The sequence below is a fragment of the Passer montanus genome, unplaced genomic scaffold, assembly GCF_014805655.1.
Source record: "Passer montanus isolate IOZ18808 unplaced genomic scaffold, ASM1480565v1 scaffold329, whole genome shotgun sequence".
Lineage (NCBI taxonomy): Eukaryota > Metazoa > Chordata > Aves > Passeriformes > Passeridae > Passer > Passer montanus.
The window spans coordinates 147-23,787 of NW_024368030.1; the positions used below are offsets into that span (position 1 = coordinate 147).

The 23,641-nt window shown below is 44.4% G+C and overlaps 1 protein-coding gene across 1 annotated transcript in view; it reads left to right on the forward strand.

Annotated features, from left to right (window-relative positions):
• The first annotated feature begins 268 nt into the window (after positions 1-268).
• LOC120505133 (maestro heat-like repeat-containing protein family member 1) overlaps positions 269-23,641 on the forward strand; it is a 45,277-nt gene continuing 21,904 nt past the window's right edge. The window contains exons 1-10 of the mRNA XM_039715372.1: positions 269-384; positions 1,913-2,033; positions 5,496-5,603; positions 11,370-11,474; positions 12,642-12,677; positions 14,892-15,044; positions 18,121-18,293; positions 19,728-19,893; positions 21,732-21,923; positions 22,071-22,228. Coding sequence (XP_039571306.1) covers positions 290-384; positions 1,913-2,033; positions 5,496-5,603; positions 11,370-11,474; positions 12,642-12,677; positions 14,892-15,044; positions 18,121-18,293; positions 19,728-19,893; positions 21,732-21,923; positions 22,071-22,228 — 1,307 coding nt within the window. The 5' untranslated portion in view covers positions 269-289. The remainder of the gene's footprint in view (positions 385-1,912; positions 2,034-5,495; positions 5,604-11,369; positions 11,475-12,641; positions 12,678-14,891; positions 15,045-18,120; positions 18,294-19,727; positions 19,894-21,731; positions 21,924-22,070; positions 22,229-23,641) is intronic.

Here is a 23,641-nt window from a genome sequence, read left to right on the forward strand (position 1 = left end):
GGGAGGACTGGGACGGGATACTGGGATGGACTGGGAATGGGATTGGGAGAGATTGGGATGGATTTAGGGGGACTGGGAGGCACTGGGATGGACTGGGATGGGACTGGGATGGGATACTAGATCCCGCTGGATCCCTGTGGAACTTTCCAGAGGGGACATTCTGGAACATTCCCAAAGGAACATTCCAGAACAATCCCGAAGGAACGTTCTTGAGGGGACATTCCGGAACATTCCGGCGGGGACATTCCGGAACATTCCCCCGGGGACATTCCGGAGCATTCCGTTCCCGATGTTTCTCCCGCAGGAGTTCCTGCGTGCGGAGCCCCCGGAGCCGCCGCGGACGCGGCTGCGGCAGCGAGCGCTGAGCGCCTGCGCACACCTGGTGTATCCTGGCGTGCCCGGAATTCCCAAATCCCGGGATTCCGGGGCTCGGGGACCCCTGGGAATTCCCACATTGGGGTGTGGGGTTGGGGCCTCCTTGGGAATTCCCAAAATCCCGGGATTCCGGGGCTCGGGGACCCCTGGGAACTCCGGGATCGGGGTGTGGGGTTGGGTCCTCCTTGGGAATTCCCAAATCCCGGGATTCCGGAGCTCGGGGACCCCGGGAACTCCGGGATTGGGGTGTGGGGTTGGGGCCTCCTTGGGAATTCCCAATATTCCCAAAATCCCGGTATTCTGGAGCTCGGGGACCCCTGGGAATTCCCACATTGGGGTTTGGGGTTGGGTCCTTGGGAGTTCCCAAAATTCCCGAAATCCCGGGATTCCGGGAGCCTGGGGACCCCTGGGAACTCCGGGATTGGGGTTTGGGGTTGGGTCCTCCTTGGGAATCCTCAGAATTCCCAAAATCTCGAGATTCCGGGAGTTCTGGAGCTCCCTGGGAACTCTGGGATTGGGGTTTGGGGTTGGGTCCTTGGGAATTCCCAATATTCCCAAAATCCCGGGATTCCAGGAGTTCCGGAGCCCCCTGGGAATTCCTGGATTGGGTCCTTGGGAATTCCCAAAATTTCATGAATTCCGGGAGCTCGGAGACCCCTGGGAATTCTGGGTTTGGGTCCTGGGCAATTCCCAGAATTCCCAAAATCCGGGAATTCCGGGAGCGCAGAGACCCCTGGGGATTCTGGGTTTGGGATTTGGGGTTGGGTCCTTGGGACTTCTGGGAACTCCCAATAACCCCCAGTAATTCCCAATAAATTCCCAATAACTTCCAATAAAACTCAATAAATTTCCATTAATCCCCAATAAATCCCCATTAATCCCCGATTATGTCCAATAAATACCCAATAAATCCCTGATAATCCTCATTAATCCCCAATAATCCCCGATAATTCCCAACAAATCCCCGATAATTCCCAATAAATCCCCGTTAGTCCCCAATAAGTCCCAAATAACTCCTAATAAATCCCCAATAAATCCCCATTAATCCCCAATAGTCCCCAATAACTCCCAATAATCCCCAATAACTTCCATTAATCCCCAGTAAATCCCCATAAATACCCAATAAATCTCAATAAATCCCCATTAATCCCCAATTATCCCCCAAAATCCCCAATAATTCCCAATAAATCCCAATACATTCCCATTAATTCCTAATAAATCCCAATAACTCCCAATAAATTCCTATTAATCCCCAATAATTCCCATTAAATCCCCAATAACTCCCAATAAATCCCCAATAACTTCCAATAATTCCCAGTAAATCCCCATTAATCCCCAATAAATCCCCATAAATCCCCAATAACTTCCAATAAATCCCTATTAATCCCCAATAAATATCTATTAATTCCCATTAATCTCCAATAATTTCCATTAAATCCCCAATAATCCCCAATACCTCCCCCTAACCCCCCGGATCTCCCTGCCCTCCCCCCGGGGCCGTTCCCATTCCCGGATTTTCCTCATCCCGGGATCGCAGCGCCCTGGAGCCGCCGCTGGGCGAGGCGGAGCGCTGGGAGCTGCTGGCCACGGCGCTGGCCTCGGTGCTGGGGGTGCCCCCGCTGGAGCCCCCCAAAACCCGGGAGCCGCCCCCGGCCCAGGTGGGCACTGCGCCGGATCCGGGGGAAACGGGATTGGGGGACAGCGGGATGGCCGTCCCCGTGTCCGGGTTCTTCGGGTCCTGCTGGGATGGGGCAGCTCCGAACGGTTGGGGATTCGCTCCCGGGTGGGAATTCCGCCCCAGGTCCTGTGGGAAAAATGGGAATTTCCTTCCTCATTCCCAATTTTTCCACTCCTATTGTTCCCATTTTTCCCTTCCCATTTTTCCCATTTTTCCATTCCCATTTCTCCCATTTTTCCATTCCCATTTTTCCCATGTTTCCCATGTTTCCAATTTTTCCCATTTTTCCCATTCCCAAATTCCAATTTTTCACATTCCTATTTTTCCCATTTTTCCCATTTTTCCCTTCCCATTTTTCCCATGTTTCCCATTCCCATTTTTCCCGTTCCCAACTTTTCCATTGAGATTTTCTGGAAACTTTATCCCGGGTGGGAATTCTGCCCCAGATCCTGTGGGAAATTCCTTCCACATTCCCAATTTTTCCATTTCCCATTTTTCCCATTCCTGGTTTCCCATTTTTCCCATTTTTCCCATTTTTCCCATTTTCTGGGAATTCTGTCCTGGGTGAGAATTCCAGCCCCAGATCCTGTGGGAATTTCCTTCATGGCCGTCCCCGTGTCCGGGTTCTTCGGGTCCTGCTGGGATGGGGCAGCTCCGAACGGTTGGGGATTCGCTCCCGGGTGGGAATTCCGCCCCAGGTCCTGTGGGAAAAATGGGAATTTCCTTCCTCATTCCCAATTTTTCCACTCCTATTGTTCCCATTTTTCCCTTCCCATTTTTCCCATTTTTCCATTCCTATTTTTCCCATTTTTCCCATGTTTTCCATTCCCATTTTTCCCATGTTTCCCATTCCCATTTTTCCTATTCTCAACTTTTCCATTCTTCCAGATTTTCTGCGAATTCTCTCCCGGGTGGGAATTCTGCCCCAGATCCCTTGGGAATTTCCTTCCTCGTTCCAAATCTTTCCATTCCCATTTTTCCCATTTTTCCCATTTTTCCCATTTTTCCCATTCCCAACTTTTCCATTGAGATTTTCTGGAAACTTTATCCCGGGTGGGAATTCTGCCCCAGATCCTGTGGGAAAAATGGGAATTTCTTTCCTCGTTCCCAATTCCCATTTTTACATTTTTACTTTTTCCCATTTTTCCCATTTTCCCCATTTTTCCATTCCCATTTTTCCATTTTCCCATTTTTCCCATTTTTCCCATTCCCAAATTCCAATTTTTCCCATTCCCAACTTTTCCATTCTTCCAGATTTTCTGGGAATTCTCTCCTGGGTGGGAATTCTGCCCCAGCTCCCTTGGGAATTTCTTTCCTCGTTCCAAATTTTTCCATTCCTGTTTTTCCCATTTTTCCCATTTTTCCCATTTTCCCCATTTTTCCCATTCCCAATTTTTCCATTTTTCGAGATTTTCTGGGAATTCTCTCCCGGGTGGGAATTCCAGCCCCAGGTCTTGTGGGAATTTCCTTCCTCATTCCCAATTTTTCCACTCCTATTGTTCCCATTTTTCCCTTCCCATTTTTCCCATTTTTCCCTTCCCATTTTTCCCATTTTTCCATTCCCATTTCTCCCATTTTTCCATTCCCATTTTTCCTATTCTCAAGTTTTCCATTCTTCCAGCTTTTCTGCGAATTCTCTCCCGGGTGGGAATTCTGCCCCAGATCCCTTGGGAATTTCCTTCCTCGTTCCAAATCTTTCCATTCCCATTTTCCCCATTTTTCCCATGTTTCCCATTCCCATTTTTCCTATTCTCAACTTTTCCATTCTTCCAGATTTTCTGCGAATTCTCTCCCGGGTGGGAATTCTGCCCCAGATCCCTTGGGAATTTCCTTCCTCGTTCCAAATCTTTCCATTCCCATTTTTCCCATTTTTCCCATTTTTCCCATTTTTCCCATTTTTCCCATTCCCAACTTTTCCATTGAGATTTTCTGGAAACTTTATCCCGGGTGGGAATTCTGCCCCAGATCCTGTGGGAAAAATGGGAATTTCTTTCCTCGTTCCCAATTCCCATTTTTACATTTTTACTTTTTCCCATTTTTCCCATTTTCCCCATTTTTCCATTCCCATTTTTCCATTTTCCCATTTTTCCCATTTTTCCCATTCCCAAATTCCAATTTTTCCCATTCCCAACTTTTCCATTCTTCCAGATTTTCTGGGAATTCTCTCCTGGGTGGGAATTCTGCCCCAGCTCCCTTGGGAATTTCTTTCCTCGTTCCAAATTTTTCCATTCCTGTTTTTCCCATTTTTCCCATTTTTCCCATTTTCCCCATTTTTCCCATTCCCAGTTTTTCCATTTTTCGAGATTTTCTGGGAATTCTCCCCTGGGTGGGAATTCCGGCCCCAGGTCCTGTGAGAATTTCCTTCCTCATTCCCAATTTTTCCACTTCCCGTTTTTCCCATTCCTGGTTTCCCATTTTTCACATTTTTCCCACATTTTTCCATTTTTCGAGATTTTCTGGGAATTCTCTCCCGGGTGGGAATTCCAGCCCCAGGTCTTGTGGGAATTTCCTTCCTCATTCCCAATTTTTTCCATTCCCATTTTTCCCATTATTCCCATTCCCAAATTTCCACTTTTCCCATTCCCAATTTTTCCATTTTTCGAGATTTTCTGGGAATTCTCTCCCGGGTGGGAATCCCGGCCCCAGGTCCTGTGGGAAAAATGGGAATTTTCTTTCCCATCATTCCCATTTTTCTCACCATTCCCATTCCCTTTCCTATTTCCTGGGATGGATTTGGAACTTCCAGGGATTTTTCCAAGCCCAAAATTCCCAGATTTCTTCCTTTCCCAAATTATGCCTCATCCACAAGAATTCACCCCCAAAAATCGGGAAAAATCCCAAAATTCCCATTTTTTTTCTGGGATAATGATGACTCTGACTGAACTGGGGATTTCCAGGAATTTTTCCAAGCCCAAAATTCCCAATTTTTTTTCCTTTCCCAAATTATTCCAGGGTTTTCCAAGGCCTCATTCACCAAAAATTGACCCAAAAATCGGGAAAAATCCCAAAATTCCCATTTTTTTTTGGGGATAACCGTGGACAGGATGGATTTGTGACATCCAAGGTTTTTTCCAAGCCCAAAATTCCGGGATTTTTATTTTTCCCAGACAATTCTGGGATTTCCAAGGCCTCATTCACCAAAAACGACCCCAAAAATGGGGAAAAACCCCAAAATTCCCATTTTTTTTCCCGGGATAACCATGGCTGGGATGGCTTGGGGAATTCCAGGAATTTTTCCAAGCTCAAAATTCCCGAATTTTTTTCCTTTTCCCGAATTTCCCTGGGTTTTTTAACATGCTCCTTTCCTCCTCCACAAGAATTTGACCCCAAAAATGGGGAAAAACCCCAAAATTCCCATTTTTTTCCCGGGATAACCATGGCTGGGCCGGCTTGGGGAATTCCAGGGGTTTTCCCAAGCCCAGAATTCCGGGATTTTTTCCAGGATTTCCCCCCGGACCTGCTGGAGGACGCTGTGGGGGCTCTGCAGGAGCTGCTCCAGGAGCTGCTGCGGCGGCGCCGCGGCCCCAGCGGCCTCCAGGAGCTCTTTGCCGTGAGTGCCCGGGGATTTCGGGAATTTCGGGAATTTTGGGAATTCTGGGAATTCTGGGATTGATTTGGGGAAATTTCAGGAAGTTCAGGACTTGTTTTGGGGGAATTTTGGGGAGTTCTGGGGGAATTTTGGGAATTAGTTGAGGATTTTTGTGAGTTCTGGGAATTAAACTGACCCCAAAAATGGGGAAAAACCCCAAAATTCCCATTTTTTTCCCGGGATATCCATGGCTGGGATGGCTTGGGGAATTCCAGGGATTTTTCCAAGCCCAAAATTCCTGAATTTTTTTCCTTTTCCCGAATTTCCCTGGGTTTTTTAACATGCTCCTTTCCTCCTCCACAAGAATTTGACCCCAAAAATGGGGAAAAACCCCAAAATTCCCATTTTTTCCCGGGATAACCATGGCTGGGCCGGCTTGGGGAATTCCAGGGGTTTTCCCAAGCCCAGAATTCCGGGATTTTTTCCAGGATTTCCCCCCGGACCTGCTGGAGGACGCTGTGGGGGCTCTGCAGGAGCTGCTCCAGGAGCTGCTGCGGCGGCGCCGCGGCCCCAGCGGCCTCCAGGAGCTCTTTGCCGTGAGTGCCGGGGGATTTTTGGGAATTTCGGGAATTTTGGGAATTTTGGGAATTCTGGGATTGATTTGGGGAAATTTCAGGAAGTTCAGGACTTGTTTTGGGGGAATTTTGGGGAGTTCTGGGGGAATTTTGGGAATTAGTTGAGGATTTTTGTGAGTTTGGGGAATTATTTTGGGAATTTTGGGAATTGTTTCGGGAATTTTGGGAATTGTTTCGGGAATTTCAGGAAGTTCAGGAGCTGTTTTGGGGAGCTCTGGGGGGAATTTTGGGAATTTCAGGGGAATTTTGGGATTTCCAGGAGCTCTTTGCCGTGAGTGCCTGGGGATTTTTTGGGAATTCTGGGAATTCTGGGATTGATTTGGGGAATTTTAGGAATTATTTGGGGAATTTCAGGAAGTTCAGGAGTTGTTTTGGGGAGTTCTGGGGGATATTTTGGGTGGAATTTCGGGATTTCCAGGAGCTCTTTGCTGTGAGTGCCCGGGGGATTTCGGGAATTTTCGGGAATTCTTGGAATTATTTCGGGAATTTTGGGAATTATTTCAGGAATTTCAGGAAGTTCAGGAGTTGTTTTGGGGGAATTTTGGGCAATTTTGGGGGGAATTTTGGGAATTTTGGGAACGAGTTGAGGATTTTTATGGATTTTGGGAAGGATTTTGGGATTTTTGGAAATTTTGGGGAATTCTGGGATTGATTTTGGGAATTTTGGGAATTGTTTTGGGAATTTCAGGAAGTTCCGGAGCTGTTTTTGGGGAATTTTGGGAGTTTTGGGGGGAATTTTTGAAATCAGTTCAGGAATTCTTTGGAGGATTGTGGAGATTTTTTGGGGAATTCTGGGAATTATTTGGGAAATTATTTGGGATTTTTTTTTTTTTTTGAGGAATTTTGGGAAACATTTTGGGAATTAGCTCAGGATTTTGGGAATTCTGGGAATTATTTTGGGAATTCTGGGAGTTTTTTGGGAATTTCTGGAATTATTTGGGGCATGACAGGAATTCTTTTAGGAATTTATTCCAGGGATTTTTCCAAGCCCAAAATTCCTGAATTTTTTTCCTTTTCCCGAATTTCCCTGGGTTTTTTAACATGCTCCTTTCCTCCTCCACAAGAATTTGACCCCAAAAATGGGGAAAAACCCCAAAATTCCCATTTTTTTCCCGGGATAACCATGGCTGGGCCGGCTTGGGGAATTCCAGGGGTTTTCCCAAGCCCAGAATTCCGGGATTTTTTCCAGGATTTCCCCCCGGACCTGCTGGAGGACGCTGTGGGGGCTCTGCAGGAGCTGCTCCAGGAGCTGCTGCGGCGGCGCCGCGGCCCCAGCGGCCTCCAGGAGCTCTTTGCCGTGAGTGCCGGGGGATTTTTGGGAATTTCGGGAATTTTGGGAATTCTGGGAATTCTGGGATTGATTTGGGGAAATTTCAGGAAGTTCAGGACTTGTTTTGGGGGAATTTTGGGGAGTTCTGGGGGAATTTTGGGAATTAGTTGAGGATTTTTGTGAGTTCTGGGAATTATTTTGGGAATTCTGGGAATTATTTTGGGAATTTTGGGAATTGTTTCGGGAATTTTGGGAATTGTTTCGGGAATTTCAGGAAGTTCAGGAGCTGTTTTGGGGGAATTCTGGGGGTTATTTTGGGAATTTCAGGGGAATTTTGGGATTTCCAGGAGCTCTTTGCCGTGAGTGCCTGGGGATTTTTTGGGAATTCTGGGAATTCTGGGATTGATTTGGGGAATTTTAGGAATTATTTGGGGAATTTCAGGAAGTTCAGGAGCTGTTTTGGGAGAATTCTGGGGGTTATTTTGGGGGAAATTTGGGAATGAGTTGAGGATTTTTGTGGATTTTGGGAAGGATTTTGGGATTTTTGGAAATTTTGGGGAATTCTGGGATTGATTTTGGGAATTTTGGGAATTATTTCAGGAATTTCAGGAAGTTCAGGAGTTGTTTTGGGGGAATTTTGGGCAATTTTGGGGGGAATTTTGGGAATTTTGGGAATGAGTTGAGGATTTTTATGGATTTTGGGAAGGATTTTGGGATTTTTGGAAATTTTGGGGAATTCTGGGATTGATTTTGGGAATTTTGGGAATTGTTTTGGGAATTTCAGGAAGTTCCGGAGCTGTTTTTGGGGAATTTTGGGAGTTTTGGGGGGAATTTTTGAAATCAGTTCAGGAATTCTTTGGAGGATTGTGGAGATTTTTTGGGGAATTCTGGGAATTATTTGGGAAATTATTTGGGATTTTTTTTTTTTTTTGAGGAATTTTGGGAAACATTTTGGGAATTAGCTCAGGATTTTGGGAATTCTGGGAATTAATTTGGGAATTCTGGGAGTTTTTTGGGAATTTCTGGAATTATTTGGGGTATGACAGGAATTCTTTTAGGAATTTTGGGAATTATTTGGGGAATTTTGGGAAGTGTGAGGCGGCTCCGGGAGCTTTTGGGACCTTTTGGGATCGTGAGAATTCCAGGAATTCTGGGAATTTGGGAATTCTGGGAATGGGGATGGAACCTGGGAATGGGAATCCTGGGATTTCTGGGAATTCCAGGAACGGGAAATGGGGAAATTGGGATTGGGAATTCTCGGAATTCTGGGAATGGGGGTGGGAAATTTTGGGATGGGAATTCTGGGAATGGAAAATTGGGAATTCTGGGAATGGGAATGGGGAAATTCCAGGGAATGGGAATTCCAAGGAATGGGAATTCTGGGAATTCTGGGAAGTTGGGAATTCAGGGAATGGGGATGGAAAATTGGGAATGGAGATTCTGGGAATAATGGGAAGGGGAAATTGGGAATGGGAATTGCAGGAATAGGAATTCTGGGATTGGGGATGGAGTGGGAATTTTGGGAATTCCGGGAATGACAATTTTAATGGGATTGAAAAATTGGGAATGGGAAAATTCCATGGAATGGGAATTCTGGGTGTGGGAGGAATGGGAGTGGGAATTCTGGGAATTCTGGGAATTCTGGGAATGGGAAGGGGAAATTTGGGATGGGAATTCTGGGAATTCCAAGGAATGGGAAATTGGAGATGGGAATTGTGGGAATTCTGGGAATTCTGGGAATGGGAATATTGGGGATGGGAATTCTGAGAGTTCTGGGATTTATGGGAATTCTGGGAATGGGGATTCTGGAAATTCTGGGAATGGGAATCTTGAGATTTCTGGGAATTCTGGGAATGGGGAAATTCCAGGGAATGGGAATTCCAAGGAATGGGAATTCTGGGAATTCTGGGAAGTTGGGAATTCAGGGAATGGGGATGGAAAATTGGGAATGGAGATTCTGGGAATAATGGGAAGGGGAAATTGGGAATGGGAATTGCAGGAATAGGAATTCTGGGATTGGGGATGGAGTGGGAATTCTGGGAATTTCGGGGGTACTGGGAATGGGAAAGGAAAAATTCCATGGGATGGGAATTCTGGGAATGGGAATGAGGGAATTCCAAGAATTCTGGGAATTTGGAAATTCCAGGGAATGGGAAATTTGGGATGGGAATAATGGGAACTCTGGGAATAATGGGAATGGGAATGAGAATTCTGAGAGTTTTGGGAATTCTGGGAATGGGAATGGGGATGGGAAATTGGGAATGGGAATTTTGGGAATAACGGGGTGGGGATGGAATGGGAAATGGGGACATTGGGATTGGGAATTCCCGGAATTCTGGGAATGGGGATGGGAAATTTGGAATGGGAATGGGAGAACTCCAAGGAATGGGAAATTGGAGATGGGAATTGTGGGAATTCTGGGAATTCTGGGAATGGGAAGGGGAAATTTGGGATGGGAATTCTGGGAATTCCAAGGAATGGGAAATTGGAGATGGGAATTGTGGGAATTCTGGGAATTCTGGGAATGGGAATATTGGGGATGGGAATTCTGACAGTTCTGGGAATGGGAGTTTTGGGATTTATGGGAATTCTGGGAATGGGAATAAGGAAATTCCAGGGAATGGGGATTCTGGAAATTCTGGGAATGGGAATTTTGAGATTTCTGGGAATTCTGGGAATGGGGAAATTCCAGGGAATGGGAATAATGGGAATTCTGGGAATAACGGGAATGAGGGAAGTCCAAGGAATGGGATTGGGAATGGGAATTCTGGGTATTATGGGAAGAATGGGAAGGTGAAACTGGGAATTTTGGGAATTCTGGGAATTCTGGGAAGGGGAATGGAAATTGGGAATGGGGATTTTGGGAATAATGGGAGGGCGTTGGAATGGGATTGGGAATTCTGGGAATTCTGCCAACGGGAAGCATGGGAATGGGAATGGGGAGGGAAAATTTGGAATGGGAATTCTGGGAATGGGGGTGGGAAATCGGGAATGGGGAAATTCCAAGGAACAGCTCTGGGGTTTATCCCAGGAAAAGTGGGATCGATCCGTCCAAGGATTTTCCCACCGGAATTCCAGGATTTCCCTGCAAGAATTCCAAGTTTTTCCCCGTAGAATCCCAGGATTTTCCCACCAGAATTCCAAGATTTATCTGTCAGAATTCCAGGATTATCCCTTCAGAATTCCAGAGTTTTCCCTTTGGAATTACAGGATTTTTCCTGCCAGAATTCCAAGATTTTTTCTGCGGAATTCCAGCATTTTCCTGGGATTTTCCCTTTAGAATCCCAGGATTTTCCCTGTAGAATACCAGGATTTTCTCTCTGGAATTGTGGGATTTTTCCCTCTGGGATTTTCCCCCTGGAATTCCCGGATTTTTCCCCCCAGAATCCCAGGATTTTCCCTGTAGAATTCCAGGATTTTCCCCTTGGAATCCCGGGATTTTTCCCCCCGGGATTTCCCCCCCGGAATTCCGGGATTCCCTGGGATCCCAGGATTCCCCGTTCCCAGCACTTGGGGCCCTGGATCCTGGGATTTTTCCCCCCTGGAATTCCCGGAATTCCGGGATTCCCCTGGGATCCCAGGATTCCCCGTTCCCAGCACTTAGGGCCCTGGAATTCCCGGATTTCCCCCGGAATTCCCGGATTTCCCGGAATTCCGGGATTCCCTGGGATCCCAGGATTCCCCGTTCCCAGCACTTAGGGCCCTGGAATTCCCGGATTTCCCCCGGAATTCCCGGATTTCCCGGAATTCCGGGATTCCCTGGGATCCCAGGATTCCCCGTTCCCAGCACTTGGGGCCCTGGAATTCCCGGATTTCCCCCGGAATTCCCGGATTTCCCGGAATTCCGGGATTCCCTGGGATCCCAGGATTCCCCGTTCCCAGCACTTAGGGCCCTGGATCCGCTCCCCGCGGGCTCCGGAGCGGCAGCGCGCCCTCGGCCTCGGCCGCGCCCTGCTGGGAAACTTCCTCCAGGAGCTGCGCGTCTGCGTGAGTGCCACACGCAATTAATCACGTTACCTCGTTAGCTGAACTCATTAAATGCAATAAATCGGATGGATAAAGTGAATGGAATAAGTGGAATAGTAAATATAATGTAAAAAAGCACATAAAGTAAATATGAAATCAGAATCGCTGCAGAACCTCCAGTCAGCGTGAGTGCCCACAATTAATCACATTACCTCATTAGCTAAATTAATTAAATGTAATAAATCAAATGGATAAAGTAAAATGAAATCAATGGGATAATAAATATATGTAATATAGAAAAGACATAAGTGTGAAATGAGAATTGCTGCAGAACCTCCAGTCAGCCTGAGTGCCAAAGGCAATTAGTGACATTAACTAATTAGCTAAACCCATTAAACGAGAAAAATCAAATGGATAAAGTAAATTAAATCAATGGGATAATAAATAGATGGAATATAAAAAAGCACATAAGGTAAATATGAAATCAGAATTGCTGCAGAACCTCCAGTCAGTGTGAGTGCAAAAAGCAATTAATGGCATTAACTCGTTAAGTACATTAATTAAATGGAAAAAATCAAATGGATAAAGTAAAATAAATTAAATAATAAATATAGGTAACATGGAAAACACGTAAAGTAAATACGAAATCAGAATCGCTGCAGAACCTCCAGTCAGCGTGAGTGCAAAACGCAATTAGTGACGTTAACTAATTAGCTAAATTAATTAAAGGAAAGAAATCGAATGGATAAAGTGAATGGAATAAGTGGAATAATAAATATGTGTATGTAATATAGAAAAAGAAACAGATATGAATTCAGGATTGCTGCAGAACCGCCAGTCAGCGGGAGTGCCGAAGGCAATTAATGACATTAACTCGTTAGCTGAACTCATTAAATGTAGTAAATCGAATGGATAAAGTAAAATAAATTAAATAATTCCCATTCCCCATCCCCATTCCCATTATCCCATTCCCATTCTTCCCATCCCTATCCTCATTCCCATTCCCCTTTTTTCCATTTCCATTCCCATTTTTCACAATCCCATCCCCATTTCCATTCCCATTATCCCATTCCCATCCCCATTCTCATTATCCCATTATCTCATTTTCCCATTATCTCATTATTGCATTCCATCCCCATCCCCATCCCCATTCCCATTCCCAGTTTTTATTCCCGTTTCCCCCCGCAGTCCCTGACCCCGTTCCCGGCCCTGGCTCCCCTCTCCGTTCCCATTCCCGGTTTTTATTCCCAGATTTCATTCCCATTTTTCTTTGTGGATTTTTTTGGGAATTTTTTTGGGAATAAAAAAAAATTATTTTTAATTTTATGGATTTTTTTTTTACATTTTTTGGGGGAGTTTCTTCCTAATTTTAGGGACTTCTTGGGGGGAACATTTTGGGAATTTTGGGGGGAATTTTTTTGGGGGGATTTATGGGATTTTTTAATTAATTTTACGGGATTTTTTTTAATTTTTGGGGGAAATCTTTTTTTATTTTATGGATTTTTGGTCAGATTTTTTTTATGTGGATTCTTTTTGGCATTTTAGGTTGGTTTTTTTTTTTTGGGAGCTCTTGGGGATTTTCAGGGATTTTCTTTTGAGATTTGTGGGATTTTTATGTGAATTTTGGGGGATTTTTTGGGGAAGTTTTCTGGAGTTTTTTTCTTTAATTTTATGGATTTTGGGGGGAATTTCAGCATTTTTTGTTGTTGTTTTGGGGGCATTTTTGACTTTTTTTGGATTTCCAGGATTGTTTGGGGAATTTTTTTTAATTTTATGGATTTTTGGGGGGAATATTTTGAGTATTTTTTTGTGTTTTGGAGGATTTTTTGGGGATTGATGGGAATTTTTTTTAGCTTTTTTTTTTTGCAATTTTTTTGGAATTTTTTTGTGAATTCTCCCAGCACTGCTCCCTCCCTCTGGAATTCCCAATTTTCCCATTTTTTCCCCCTTGGGGAGGGGAATTTTTGGGGAGATTTCATGGAATTTTCGGATTATTGTTTTGGGAATTTTCTGGGACTTTTTGAGAGAATTTTATGGTTTTTTGAGGGGATTTTTTGGGAATTTTCTGAGATTTTGGGGGATATTTTGGAATTTTTGGGGGAAATCTTTTTTTATTTGATGGATTTTTGGTCAGATTTTTTTTTATGTGGATTCTTTTTGGCATTTTAGGTTGGTTTTTTTTTTTTGGGAGCTCTTGGGGATTTTCAGGGATTTTCTTTTGAGATTTATGGGATTTTTATGTGAATTTTGGGGAATTTTTTGGGGAAGTTTTCTGGAATTTTTTTCTTTAATTTTATGGATTTTGGGGGGAATTTCAGAGTTCTTTGTTGTTGTTTTGGGGGATTTTTGACTTTTTTTGGATTTCCAGGATTGTTTGGGGAATTTTTTTTAATTTTATGGATTTTTGGGGGGAATATTTTGAGTATTTTTTTGTGTTTTGGAGGATTTTTTGGGGATTGATGGGAATTTTTTTTAGCTTTTTTTTTTTTTCTCAATTTTTTTGGAATTTTTGTTGTGAATTCTCCCAGCACTGCTCCCTCCCTCTGGAATTCCCAATTTTCCCATTTTTTCCCCCTTGGGGAGGGGAATTTTTGGGGAGATTTCATGGAATTTTGGGATGATTTTTTTGGGAATTTTCTGGGACTTTTTGAGAGAATTTTATGGTTTTTTGAGGGGATTTTTTGGGAATTTTCTGAGATTTTGGGGGATATTTTGGAGAATTTTATGGGGTTTTTTTGGGGGGATTTTGGGGTAATTTTTTGGGATTTACGGGATTTTTTGGGGGGATTCTTGGAGATTTTTTAACTTTTTTTAGGATTTTTTTTATTTATAGCATTTTTGGGGTAGGGTTTCTTTGGGTTTTTTTTTTATTTTGTTTGAGGTTTTTTGGAGATGTTTTTAGGGTTTTTTTTGTATTTGTAGGATTTTTGGGGGATTTCTTTGGGTTTTTTGGGGTTTTTTGGGGTTTTCTGTGGATTTTTTGTTCTTTTATTTTTATTTTTTAGGAATTTTTGGGGTAGGTTCCGTTGGGTTTTTTTCCTTTTGGATTTTCATTGGGATTTTTGGTTGATTTTTTTCCCTTTTTCTTCGCAATTTTTTGGGGAGATTTTCCCATTTTTCCCCCTCCCTGCAGGTTTGGGACAGGAAAATCCCCCCAGAATTTTTGGGGGATTTTTTTGGGGACTTTTTGGGAATATTTTTGTGGATTTTTTTAGGAAATTTTTTGGCTTTATTAGGATTTTTGGACAGGTTTTCTTTGGGGATTTTTGGGAATTTTTTGGAGGTTTATACAATTTTTGGGGGTGGTATTTGGCGTTTTTGGGGGATTTATTTTGAATTTTTTTTGTATTTTTCAGGAATTTTTTTGAGTTTTCTTTGGGATTTGAAGGGGATTTTTTGGCAGTATATTTTTTTAAATTTTGGGGTGTTTTTTGGCAGGTTTTGGGCAGGAGGATCCCCCCGGAGCAGCTGCTGGAGCTGCTGCTGGCGCTGCTGGAGGCCTGGGAGGATCCCGAGCAGAATTGCGCCCGCGCCGCCGCCGCCATCGGCAGCGCCCTCATCCGGGAGAGGGGCGCCCTGCTCCACGAGAAGGTGAAACACCCAACGAAATTCCTGAAATTCACTCCCAAAATTCATCAAATTCATGCCCAAAAATTGCCAAAATCGAGTGCCAAAATCCCAGAATTAATGCCCAAAAATTCCCAAAATTCACTCCCAAAATTCCTGAAATTAATGCCCAAAAATGCCCAAAATTCAGTCCCAAAATTCATCAAATTCATCCCCAAAAATTCCTAAAATTCTCAAAATTAAATCCAAAAATCTTAAAATTAATGCCCAAAATTCACTCCCAAAATTCCTATAATTAATGCCCAAAAATTCCTGAAAATCACTCCTAAAATTCCTAAAATTAATACCCAAAATTTCCCCAAATTCATAAAATTAATGCCCAAAAATTCCCAAAATTCATAAAATTAATGCCCAAAAATTCCCAAAATTCTGGAAATTAAATCCCATAATTCTTAAAATTACTGCCCAAAATTCACTCCGAAAACTCCTAAAATTAAGGCCCAAAAAGTCCCAAAATTCACTCTCAAAATTCATAACATTAATGCTCAAAAATGCCCAAAATTCAGACTCAAAATTCCTATAATTAATGTCCAAAAATTCCCCAAATTCATAAAATTAATCCCCAAAAATTCCCACAATTCACTCCCAAAATTCATAAAATTAAAGCCCAAAAATTCCTGAAAATCACTCCTAAAATTCGTAAAGTTAATGCCCAAAAATTCCCAAAATTCTCGAAATTAAATCCCAAAATTCCTGAAATTAATGCCCAAAATTCACACCCAAAATTCATCAAATTCATCCCCAAAAATTCCCAAAATGCCTAAAATTACTCCCCCAAAATTCAGTGCCAAAATTCCAAAAATTAATCCCCAAAAATTCCCACAATTCACTCCCAAAATTCCTAAAATTAATGCCCAAAAATTCCCAAAATGCCCAAAATTCAGTTCCAAGATTCCTAAAATTAATGCCCAAAAATGCCCAAAATTCTTGAAATTAAATCCCAAAATTCTTGAAATTAAATCTCAAAATTCACTCCCAAAATTCCTAAAGTTAATGCCCAAAAATTCCCAAAGTTCTTGAAATTAAATCCCAGGATTCCTAAAATTAATGTCCAAAATTTCTCGAAATTAAATAAAAAAATTCTTAAAATTAATGCCCGAAATTCACTCCCAAAATTCCTAAAATTCATCCCCAAAAATTCCTGAAGTTCAGTCCCAAAATTCATAAAATTAAATCCCAAAAATTCCCAAAATTCCTAAAATCAATGCCAAAAATTCCCAAAATTCACTCCCAAAATTCATAAAATTCATCCCCAAAAATTCCTGAAGTTCAGTCCCAAAATTCATAAAATTAAATCCCAAAAATTCCCAAAATTCCTAAAATCAATGCCAAAAATTCCCAAAATTCACTCCCAAAATTCATCAAATTAATGCCCAAAAATTCCTAAATTTTACTCGTAAAATTCCTGAAATTAATCCCCCAAAATTCCCAAAATTCATAAAATTAATCCCCCAAATTCCCGAAATTCTATCCCAAAAACTCCCAAAATTCCAACAATTCGGTCCCAAAATTCCTAAAATTAAATCCCAAAAATTCCTGAAATTCAGTCCCAAAACTCAGTGGCAAAAATTCCCAAAATCCCTGAAATGAAATCCTCAACTTCCCAAAACGAATCCCCAAAATTTCCCAATGTTCCTGAAATTAATTCCCAAAAATAATTCCCCAAATTCCCAAAACTAATCCCCAAAAATCCTCAAAATTCCTGAAATTCAGTCCCAAAATTCAGTCGCAAAAATTCCCGAAATTAAATCCCCAAATTCCTAAAATTCATTCCCAAAAGTTCCCGAAATCCAGTTCTGAAATTCCCAAAATTCAGTTCCAAAATAAATCAAAATTAATTCCCAAAATTAATGAAATTAAATCTCAAAAATTCCCAAAATTCCCAAAATCCAGTCCCAAAATTTGTCCCCAAAAATTCCCAAAATTCCTGAAATTCAGTCCCAAAATTTGTTCCCAAAATTCCCAGAATAATTCCCAGAATTCCCCAAATTAATTCCTGAAATTCAGGCCCAAAATTAATTCCCAAAACAAATCCCAAAGTAAATCCCAGAATTAATTAATTCCCAAAATTTCCAGAATTAATTCCCAAAAGCCCTGAAATTAATTCCCAAAATTCTTGAAATTTCGGCCAAAAATTCCCAATTTTGGGGAATTTTTCCTGTGGAAAAGGTTGGAAGGGGAGGGGGGTTGGAATTCCTGGTGGGAAAAATTCACCGGGAGTTCCCAAAAGCCCTGAAATTAATTCCCAAAATTCTTGAAATTTCGGCCCAAAATTCCCAATTTTTGGGAATTTTTTCCTGTGGAAAAGGTTGGAAGGGGGAGGGGGGTTGGAATTCCTGGTGGCAAAAATTCACTGGGAGGGGAAATTGGGAATTGGGAAAATGGGGGAAATGGGAAAATGGGAAATTGGGAATGGGGGAAAATGGGAAAATGGGAAAAATGGGAAATTGGAAAAATGGGGAAAACTGGGAAAAAATGGGAAAATGGGAAATTGGGAATGGGGAAAATGGGAAATTGGGAAAATTAGAAAAATGGGAAAATGGAATGGGAAAAAAAATATGAAATTTGGATGGGAAAAAATGGGAAAAATGGGAAATTGGGAATGGGAATGGGAAAAATGGAAAATTGAGAAAAATGGAAAATTGGGATTGGGGGAAAATGGGAAATTGGGGAAAATGGGAAATTGGGATTGGGGGAAACGGGAAAAATGGGAAATTGGGAATGGGGGAAATGGGAAATTGGGAAAAATGGGAAATTGGGATTGGGGGAAAATGGGAAATTGGGAAAAATGGGAATGGGGGAAATGGGAAAAATGGGAAATTTGGAATGGGGAAAAAGGGGAATGGGGAAAATGGGAAATTGGAAATGGGAATGGGAAAAATGGAAAATTGGGGAAAATGGGAAATTGGGATTGGGGGAAACCCACCCCAGTGACCCCACCCCAAGGATCCCATGTAGGATGATCCCAGTGACCCCACCCCATGACCCCACCCCGTGACCCCACTGTTGCTGACCGTGTCCCACGTCTGTTCGGGCGCAGGTTGCGGAGCTGCTGGCGGCGCTGCGGGCGCGGCTGCAGCGGCTGCAGGCGCTGCCGCAGGAGGAGGCGCAGGCGCTGCGGCGCGCGGCGCAGAGCGCGGTGCTGCTGCTGGCCCTGCAGCACCCCCAGGCCGTGGTGGGCTGCCTGCTGGGCAGCCCCCTGCCCTTCGACGGGTACGGGGGCATGGGGGGGCCCTACCCCAGATACCCCGTCCCAAACGGGGACCGGGTCCTGGATTCCTGACCTGATCCCAAATGCAGCCCCAAATCCAGCCCAAACCCCAAATCCAGCCCCGATCCCAAATCCAGCCCCAATCCCAAATCCAGCCCTGATCCCAAATCCAGCCCTGATCCCAAATCCAGCCCCAATCCCAAATCCTGCCCCAATCGCAAATACAGCCCCAAATCCAGCCCCGATCCCAAATCCAGCCCCGATCCCAAATCTGATCCCAAATCCAGCCCCGATCCCAAATCCTGCTCCAATCGCAAATACAGCCCCAAATCCAGCCCTGATCCCAGATCCTGCCCCAAATCCAGCCCCAATCCCAAATCCAGCCCCAATCCCCAACCCAGCCCCAATCCCAAATCCAGCCCCAACTCCAGCCCCGATCCCAAACCCTGCCCCAAATCCAGCCCCGATCCCAAATCCTGCCCCAAATCCAGCCCTGATCCCAAATCCAGCCCCGATCCCAAATCCTGCTCCAATCGCAAATACAGCCCCAAATCCAGCCCTGATCCCAGATCCTGCCCCAAATCCAGCCCCAATCCCAAATCCAGCCCCAATCCCCAACCCAGCCCCAATCCCAAATCCAGCCCCAATCCCAAATCCAGCCCCAATCCCAAATCCAGCCCCAATCCCCAACCCAGCCCCAATCCCAAATCCAGCCCCGATCCCAAATCCAGACCCAACCCCAATATTCCACTCCCAACCCCAAATTCCATTTTTATCCCAAAAATTCTTACTTTTATCCCAGAAATTCCCCCTTTTATCCCAAAAATTCCCATTTTTATCCCAGAAATCCCGGTTTTACCCCAGAAATTCCCATTTTTATCCCATAAATTCCCATTTTTACCCCAGAAATTCCCATTTTCATCTCATTTTTATCCCAGAAATTCCCATTTTTACCCCAAAAATTCCCATTTTTATCCCATTTTTATCCAGAAATTCCCATTTTTATCCCAAAAATTCCCAGCCCCAATCCCAAATCCTGCCCCAAATACAGCTCCAAACACAGCCCCAATCCCAAATACAGCCCCAATCCCAAATACAGCCCCAAATTTTACCCCATTTTACCCCAGAAATCTCCATTTTTATCCCATTTTCCCCCAGAAATCCCCATTTTTACCCCAGAAATCCCCATTTTACCCCCGAAATCCCCATTTTTCCCCCAGAAATCCCCATTTTCCCCCCAGAAATCCCCATTTTCCCCCAGAAATCCCCATTTCCCCCCAGAAATCCCCATTTTTACCCCATTTCTCCCCCAGAAATCCCCATTTTCCCCATTTTTCCCCCAGAAATCCCCATTTCCCCCCAGAAATCCCCATTTCTCCCCCAGAAACCCCCTATTTCCCCCGAATCCCCCCACTCCCCATTGTTCCCCTCCCCAGGCCGACGCGCGCGCTGTGGCGGGCGCTGGGCTCGGAGCGTTCCCTGGCGCCGCAGCTGCTGGAGCAGCTCCTGGAGCGCCTGGGCCGCGAGGTTCCCTTCAAGGAGAGCAAAGCCTTCCTGCTGGGCGGCGCCGCCGAGCGCGTGGCCACCCCGCTGCCCCTGGCCGTGAGTGCCCCCTCCCAAATCCCCTGGAATTCCTGACAAAAATCCCTGGGAGTTAAAAAAAAAAAATTTAAAAAAATTCCCCAAAAAATTCCCCCAAAAATCCCCAAAGGAATTCCCCAAAAATTCCCCAGAATTCCCAAAAAACTGTAAAGAAAAATTCCCAAGGAATTCCCCAAAAATTCCCCAGAATTCCCCAAAAAAATTAAAGAAAAATTCCCAAAAAAATTCCCAAGGAATTCCCCAAAAATTCCCCAGAATTCCCCAAAAAAATTAAAGAAAAATTCCCAAAAAATTTCCCCCAAAAATCCCCAAGGAATTCCCCAAAAATTCCCCAGAATTCCCAAAAAAATTTTAAAAAATTCCCAAAAAAATTCCCCCAAAAATGCCCAAGGAATTCCCCAAAAATTCCTGAGGAATTCTGAAAAAAATTTGAAAAAAATTCCCCCCAAAATCCCTAGGGAATTCCTGCCAAAATTCCCCAGGAATTTAAAAAAAAATTTTAAAAAATTCCCCAAAAAATTCCCAAGGAATTCCCGCTAAAATTCCAAAAAATTCACAAGGAATTCCCCAAAAATTCCCACCAAAATTCCCCAGGAATTAAAAAAAAAATTTAAAAAAAACTCCCAAAAAATTCACCCAAAAATCCCCATGGAATTCCGGCCAAAATTCCCCAGGAATTTAAAAAAAAATTTTAAAAAATTCCCCAAAAAATTCCCAAGGAATTCCCGCTAAAATTCCCCAGGAATTCCCCAAAAAAAATTTAAAAAAAAAAATTCCCCAAAAAATTCCCAAGGAATTCCTGCAAAAATTCCCCAGGAATTCAAAAATTAATTTAAAAACAATTCCCAAAAAAATTCCCAAGGAATTCCCACAAAGAAAAAAAAAAAATTAAAAAAAATTCCAAAAAAATTCCCAAGGAATTCCCACCAAAAAAAAATTCCTAAAAAAATTCCCAAGGAATTCCCGCCAAAATCCATGGGAATTCCCACAGGAAAAACCCCAAATCCATGGGAGAAAACCCCAAATCCATGGAATTAAACCCCAAATCCCTGGGAATTCTGACAGGAAAAACACGAAATCCGTAGCAGAAAACCCCAAATCCATGGGAGAAAACCCCAAATCCATGGGAATTCCAGCAGAAAAAAAACCAACAAAAAACAAATCCATGAGAATTCCAACAGAGAAAACCCCAAATCCCTGGGAATTCTGACAGGAAAAACACGAAATCTGTGGGAGAAAACCCCAAATCCCTGGGAATTCCTTCAGGAAAAACCCCCAAAATCATGGTAATTCCAACAGAAGAAGCCCCAAATTCACGGGAATTTCAGCAGGGGAAACCCCAAATCCATAGGAGAAAACCCTAAATCCATGGGAATTCCCACAGGAAAATCCGAAATCCGTGGGAGAAAACCCCAAATCCATGGGAATTCCAGCAGAAAAAAAACCCAAAACATTGGGAGAAACCCCCAAATCTACGGGAGAAAACTGCAAATCCATGGGAATTCCATCACTAAAAACCCCAAATCCTTGGGAGAAAACCCCAAATCCATGGGAGAAAACCCCAAATCCCTGGGAATTCTGACAGGAAAAACACGAAATCTCTCTGAGAAAACCCCAAATCCATGGGAATTCCCTGAGGAAAGCCCCAAATCCATGGGAATTTCATCAGGAAAATCCCAAGTACGCGGTGTCTTCATGCGGGGTTGACGCGGGGCCGGGGCACGGGGTGGCAATCCCTCTTTCCCCGACCTTTTCCCGGCGTGTTCCCGGCCTTTTCCCGGCGTGTCCCCGACCTTTCCCCGACCTTTTCCCGGCGTTTTCCCGGTGTTTTCCCGCAGGCCACGTGCGCGCTGGCTGAGCTGATGGCGGTGCCGGAGGCGGCGGCCGCGGTGCAGGAGCGATTCCCGCGGCTCTTCCCGGGGCTGCTGCTGCGCCTGGGCTGCGCCCTGGGCGTGCGGCTGCCCAAAGCCCTGCAGGGCCGGGAGCGGGACGGCCTGCAGCCCTGCAGGTGGGAAAGGGGGGAATTCTGTGTGGGAAATGTGGGAATTCTGTGTGGGAAATGTGGGAATTCTGTGGGAAATGTGGGAATTCTGTGGGAAATGTGGGAATTCTGTGGGGAAATGTGGGAATTCTGTGGGGAAATGTGGGAATTCTGTGGGAAATGTGGGAATTCTGTGGGGAAAGGTGGGAATTCTGTGTGGGGAATGTGGGAATTCCATGGGGAAAAGTGGGTAAATGTGGGAATTCCATGTGGGAATTGCCTGGGCTGCGCCCTGGGCGTGCGGCTCCCGAAATCCCTGCAGGGCCGGGAGCGGGACGGCCTGCAGCCCTGCAGGTGGGGAATGTGGGAATTCCGTGTGGGGAATGTGGGAATTCTGTGTGGGAAATGTGGGAATTCTGTGGGGGAAAAGTGGGAATTATATGAGGAAATGGGGGAAAAAGGGGGGATTCCCTGGGGAAAAGTGAAGAAAATTGGGAATTCCCTGGGGAAAAGGGAGAGTTCCATGGGGAAAAGTGGAAATTCTATGGGGAAAAGTGGGGGAATTCCCTGAGGAAAAGTGGGGATTCCATGGAGTAAAGTGGGAAAAGGTGGGAATTCTATGGGGAAAAGTGGGGGAAAAGGGGGAAGTGCCTGGGGAAAAGTGGGGATTCCCTGAAGAAAAGTGGGAAAAAGTGGAAATTCTGTGGGGAAAAGTGGAAAAAAGTGGAAATTCCATGGGGGAAAGTGGAGATTCCCTGGGGAAAAGTGGGGATTCCAAGAGGAAAAGTGGGGATTCCATGGGGATGAAAGAGGGAATTCCGTGTGGAAAAGGTGGGAATGGCCCGGGGCTGCTGCTGCCCAAAGCCCTGCAGGGCCGGGAGCGCGCCAGCCCGCAGCCCTGCAGGTGGGAAAGTGGAGAAAAGGGGGAATTTCATGAAGAAAAGTGGGAATTCTGTGTGGGAAAGTGGGAATTATGTGGATAAAGGGGAGAAAAGTGGGAATTCCATGAGTAAAAGGGGGGATTCCCTGAGGAAAAGTGGGGATTCCCTGGGGAAAAGTGGGGAAAATTGGAAATTCCCTGAGGAGAAGTGGGGATTGCGTGGGGAAAAGAGGGGATTCCCTGGGGAAAATGAGGAAAAGTGGAAATTCCATGGGGAAAAGTGGGGGAATTCCCTGAGGAAAAGTGGAGGAAAAGTGGGAAGTGCCTGGGGAAAAGTGGGGATTGCGTGGGGAAAAGTGGTGAATAGTGGGAATTCCCTTAATGAAAAGTGGGGATTTCCTGGGGAAAAGTGGGGGAAAGTGGGAATTTTGTGGGAAAAAATGGGGATTCCCTGGAGAAAAGTGGGGAAAGGTGGGAATTCTATGGGGAAAATGGATAATTCCCTGGGAAAAGGGGGGAGAAAGTGGCGATTCCATGTGGGAAAGGTGGGAATTCCATGAGGAAAAGTGGGGATTCCCTTGGGAAAAGTGGGGGAAAAGGGGGAAGTACCTGGGGAAAAGTGGGGAAAGGTGGGAATTCTATGGGGAAAAGGGGGAATTCCATGGGGGGAGAGTGGAGAAAAGTGGGAATTCCCTGCAGAAAAGTGGCGGAAAAGTGGGGATTCCATGGGGAGAGTGGGAATTATATGAGGAAAAGTGTTGATTCCCAGGGGAAAAGGGGGAATTCTATGGGGGAAAGGGGGGATTCTATGGAGAAAAGTGGGAATTTTGTGGGGAAAAGTGGGAATTCTATCAGAAATTCCATGGGGAAAAGGGTGGGGATTCCAT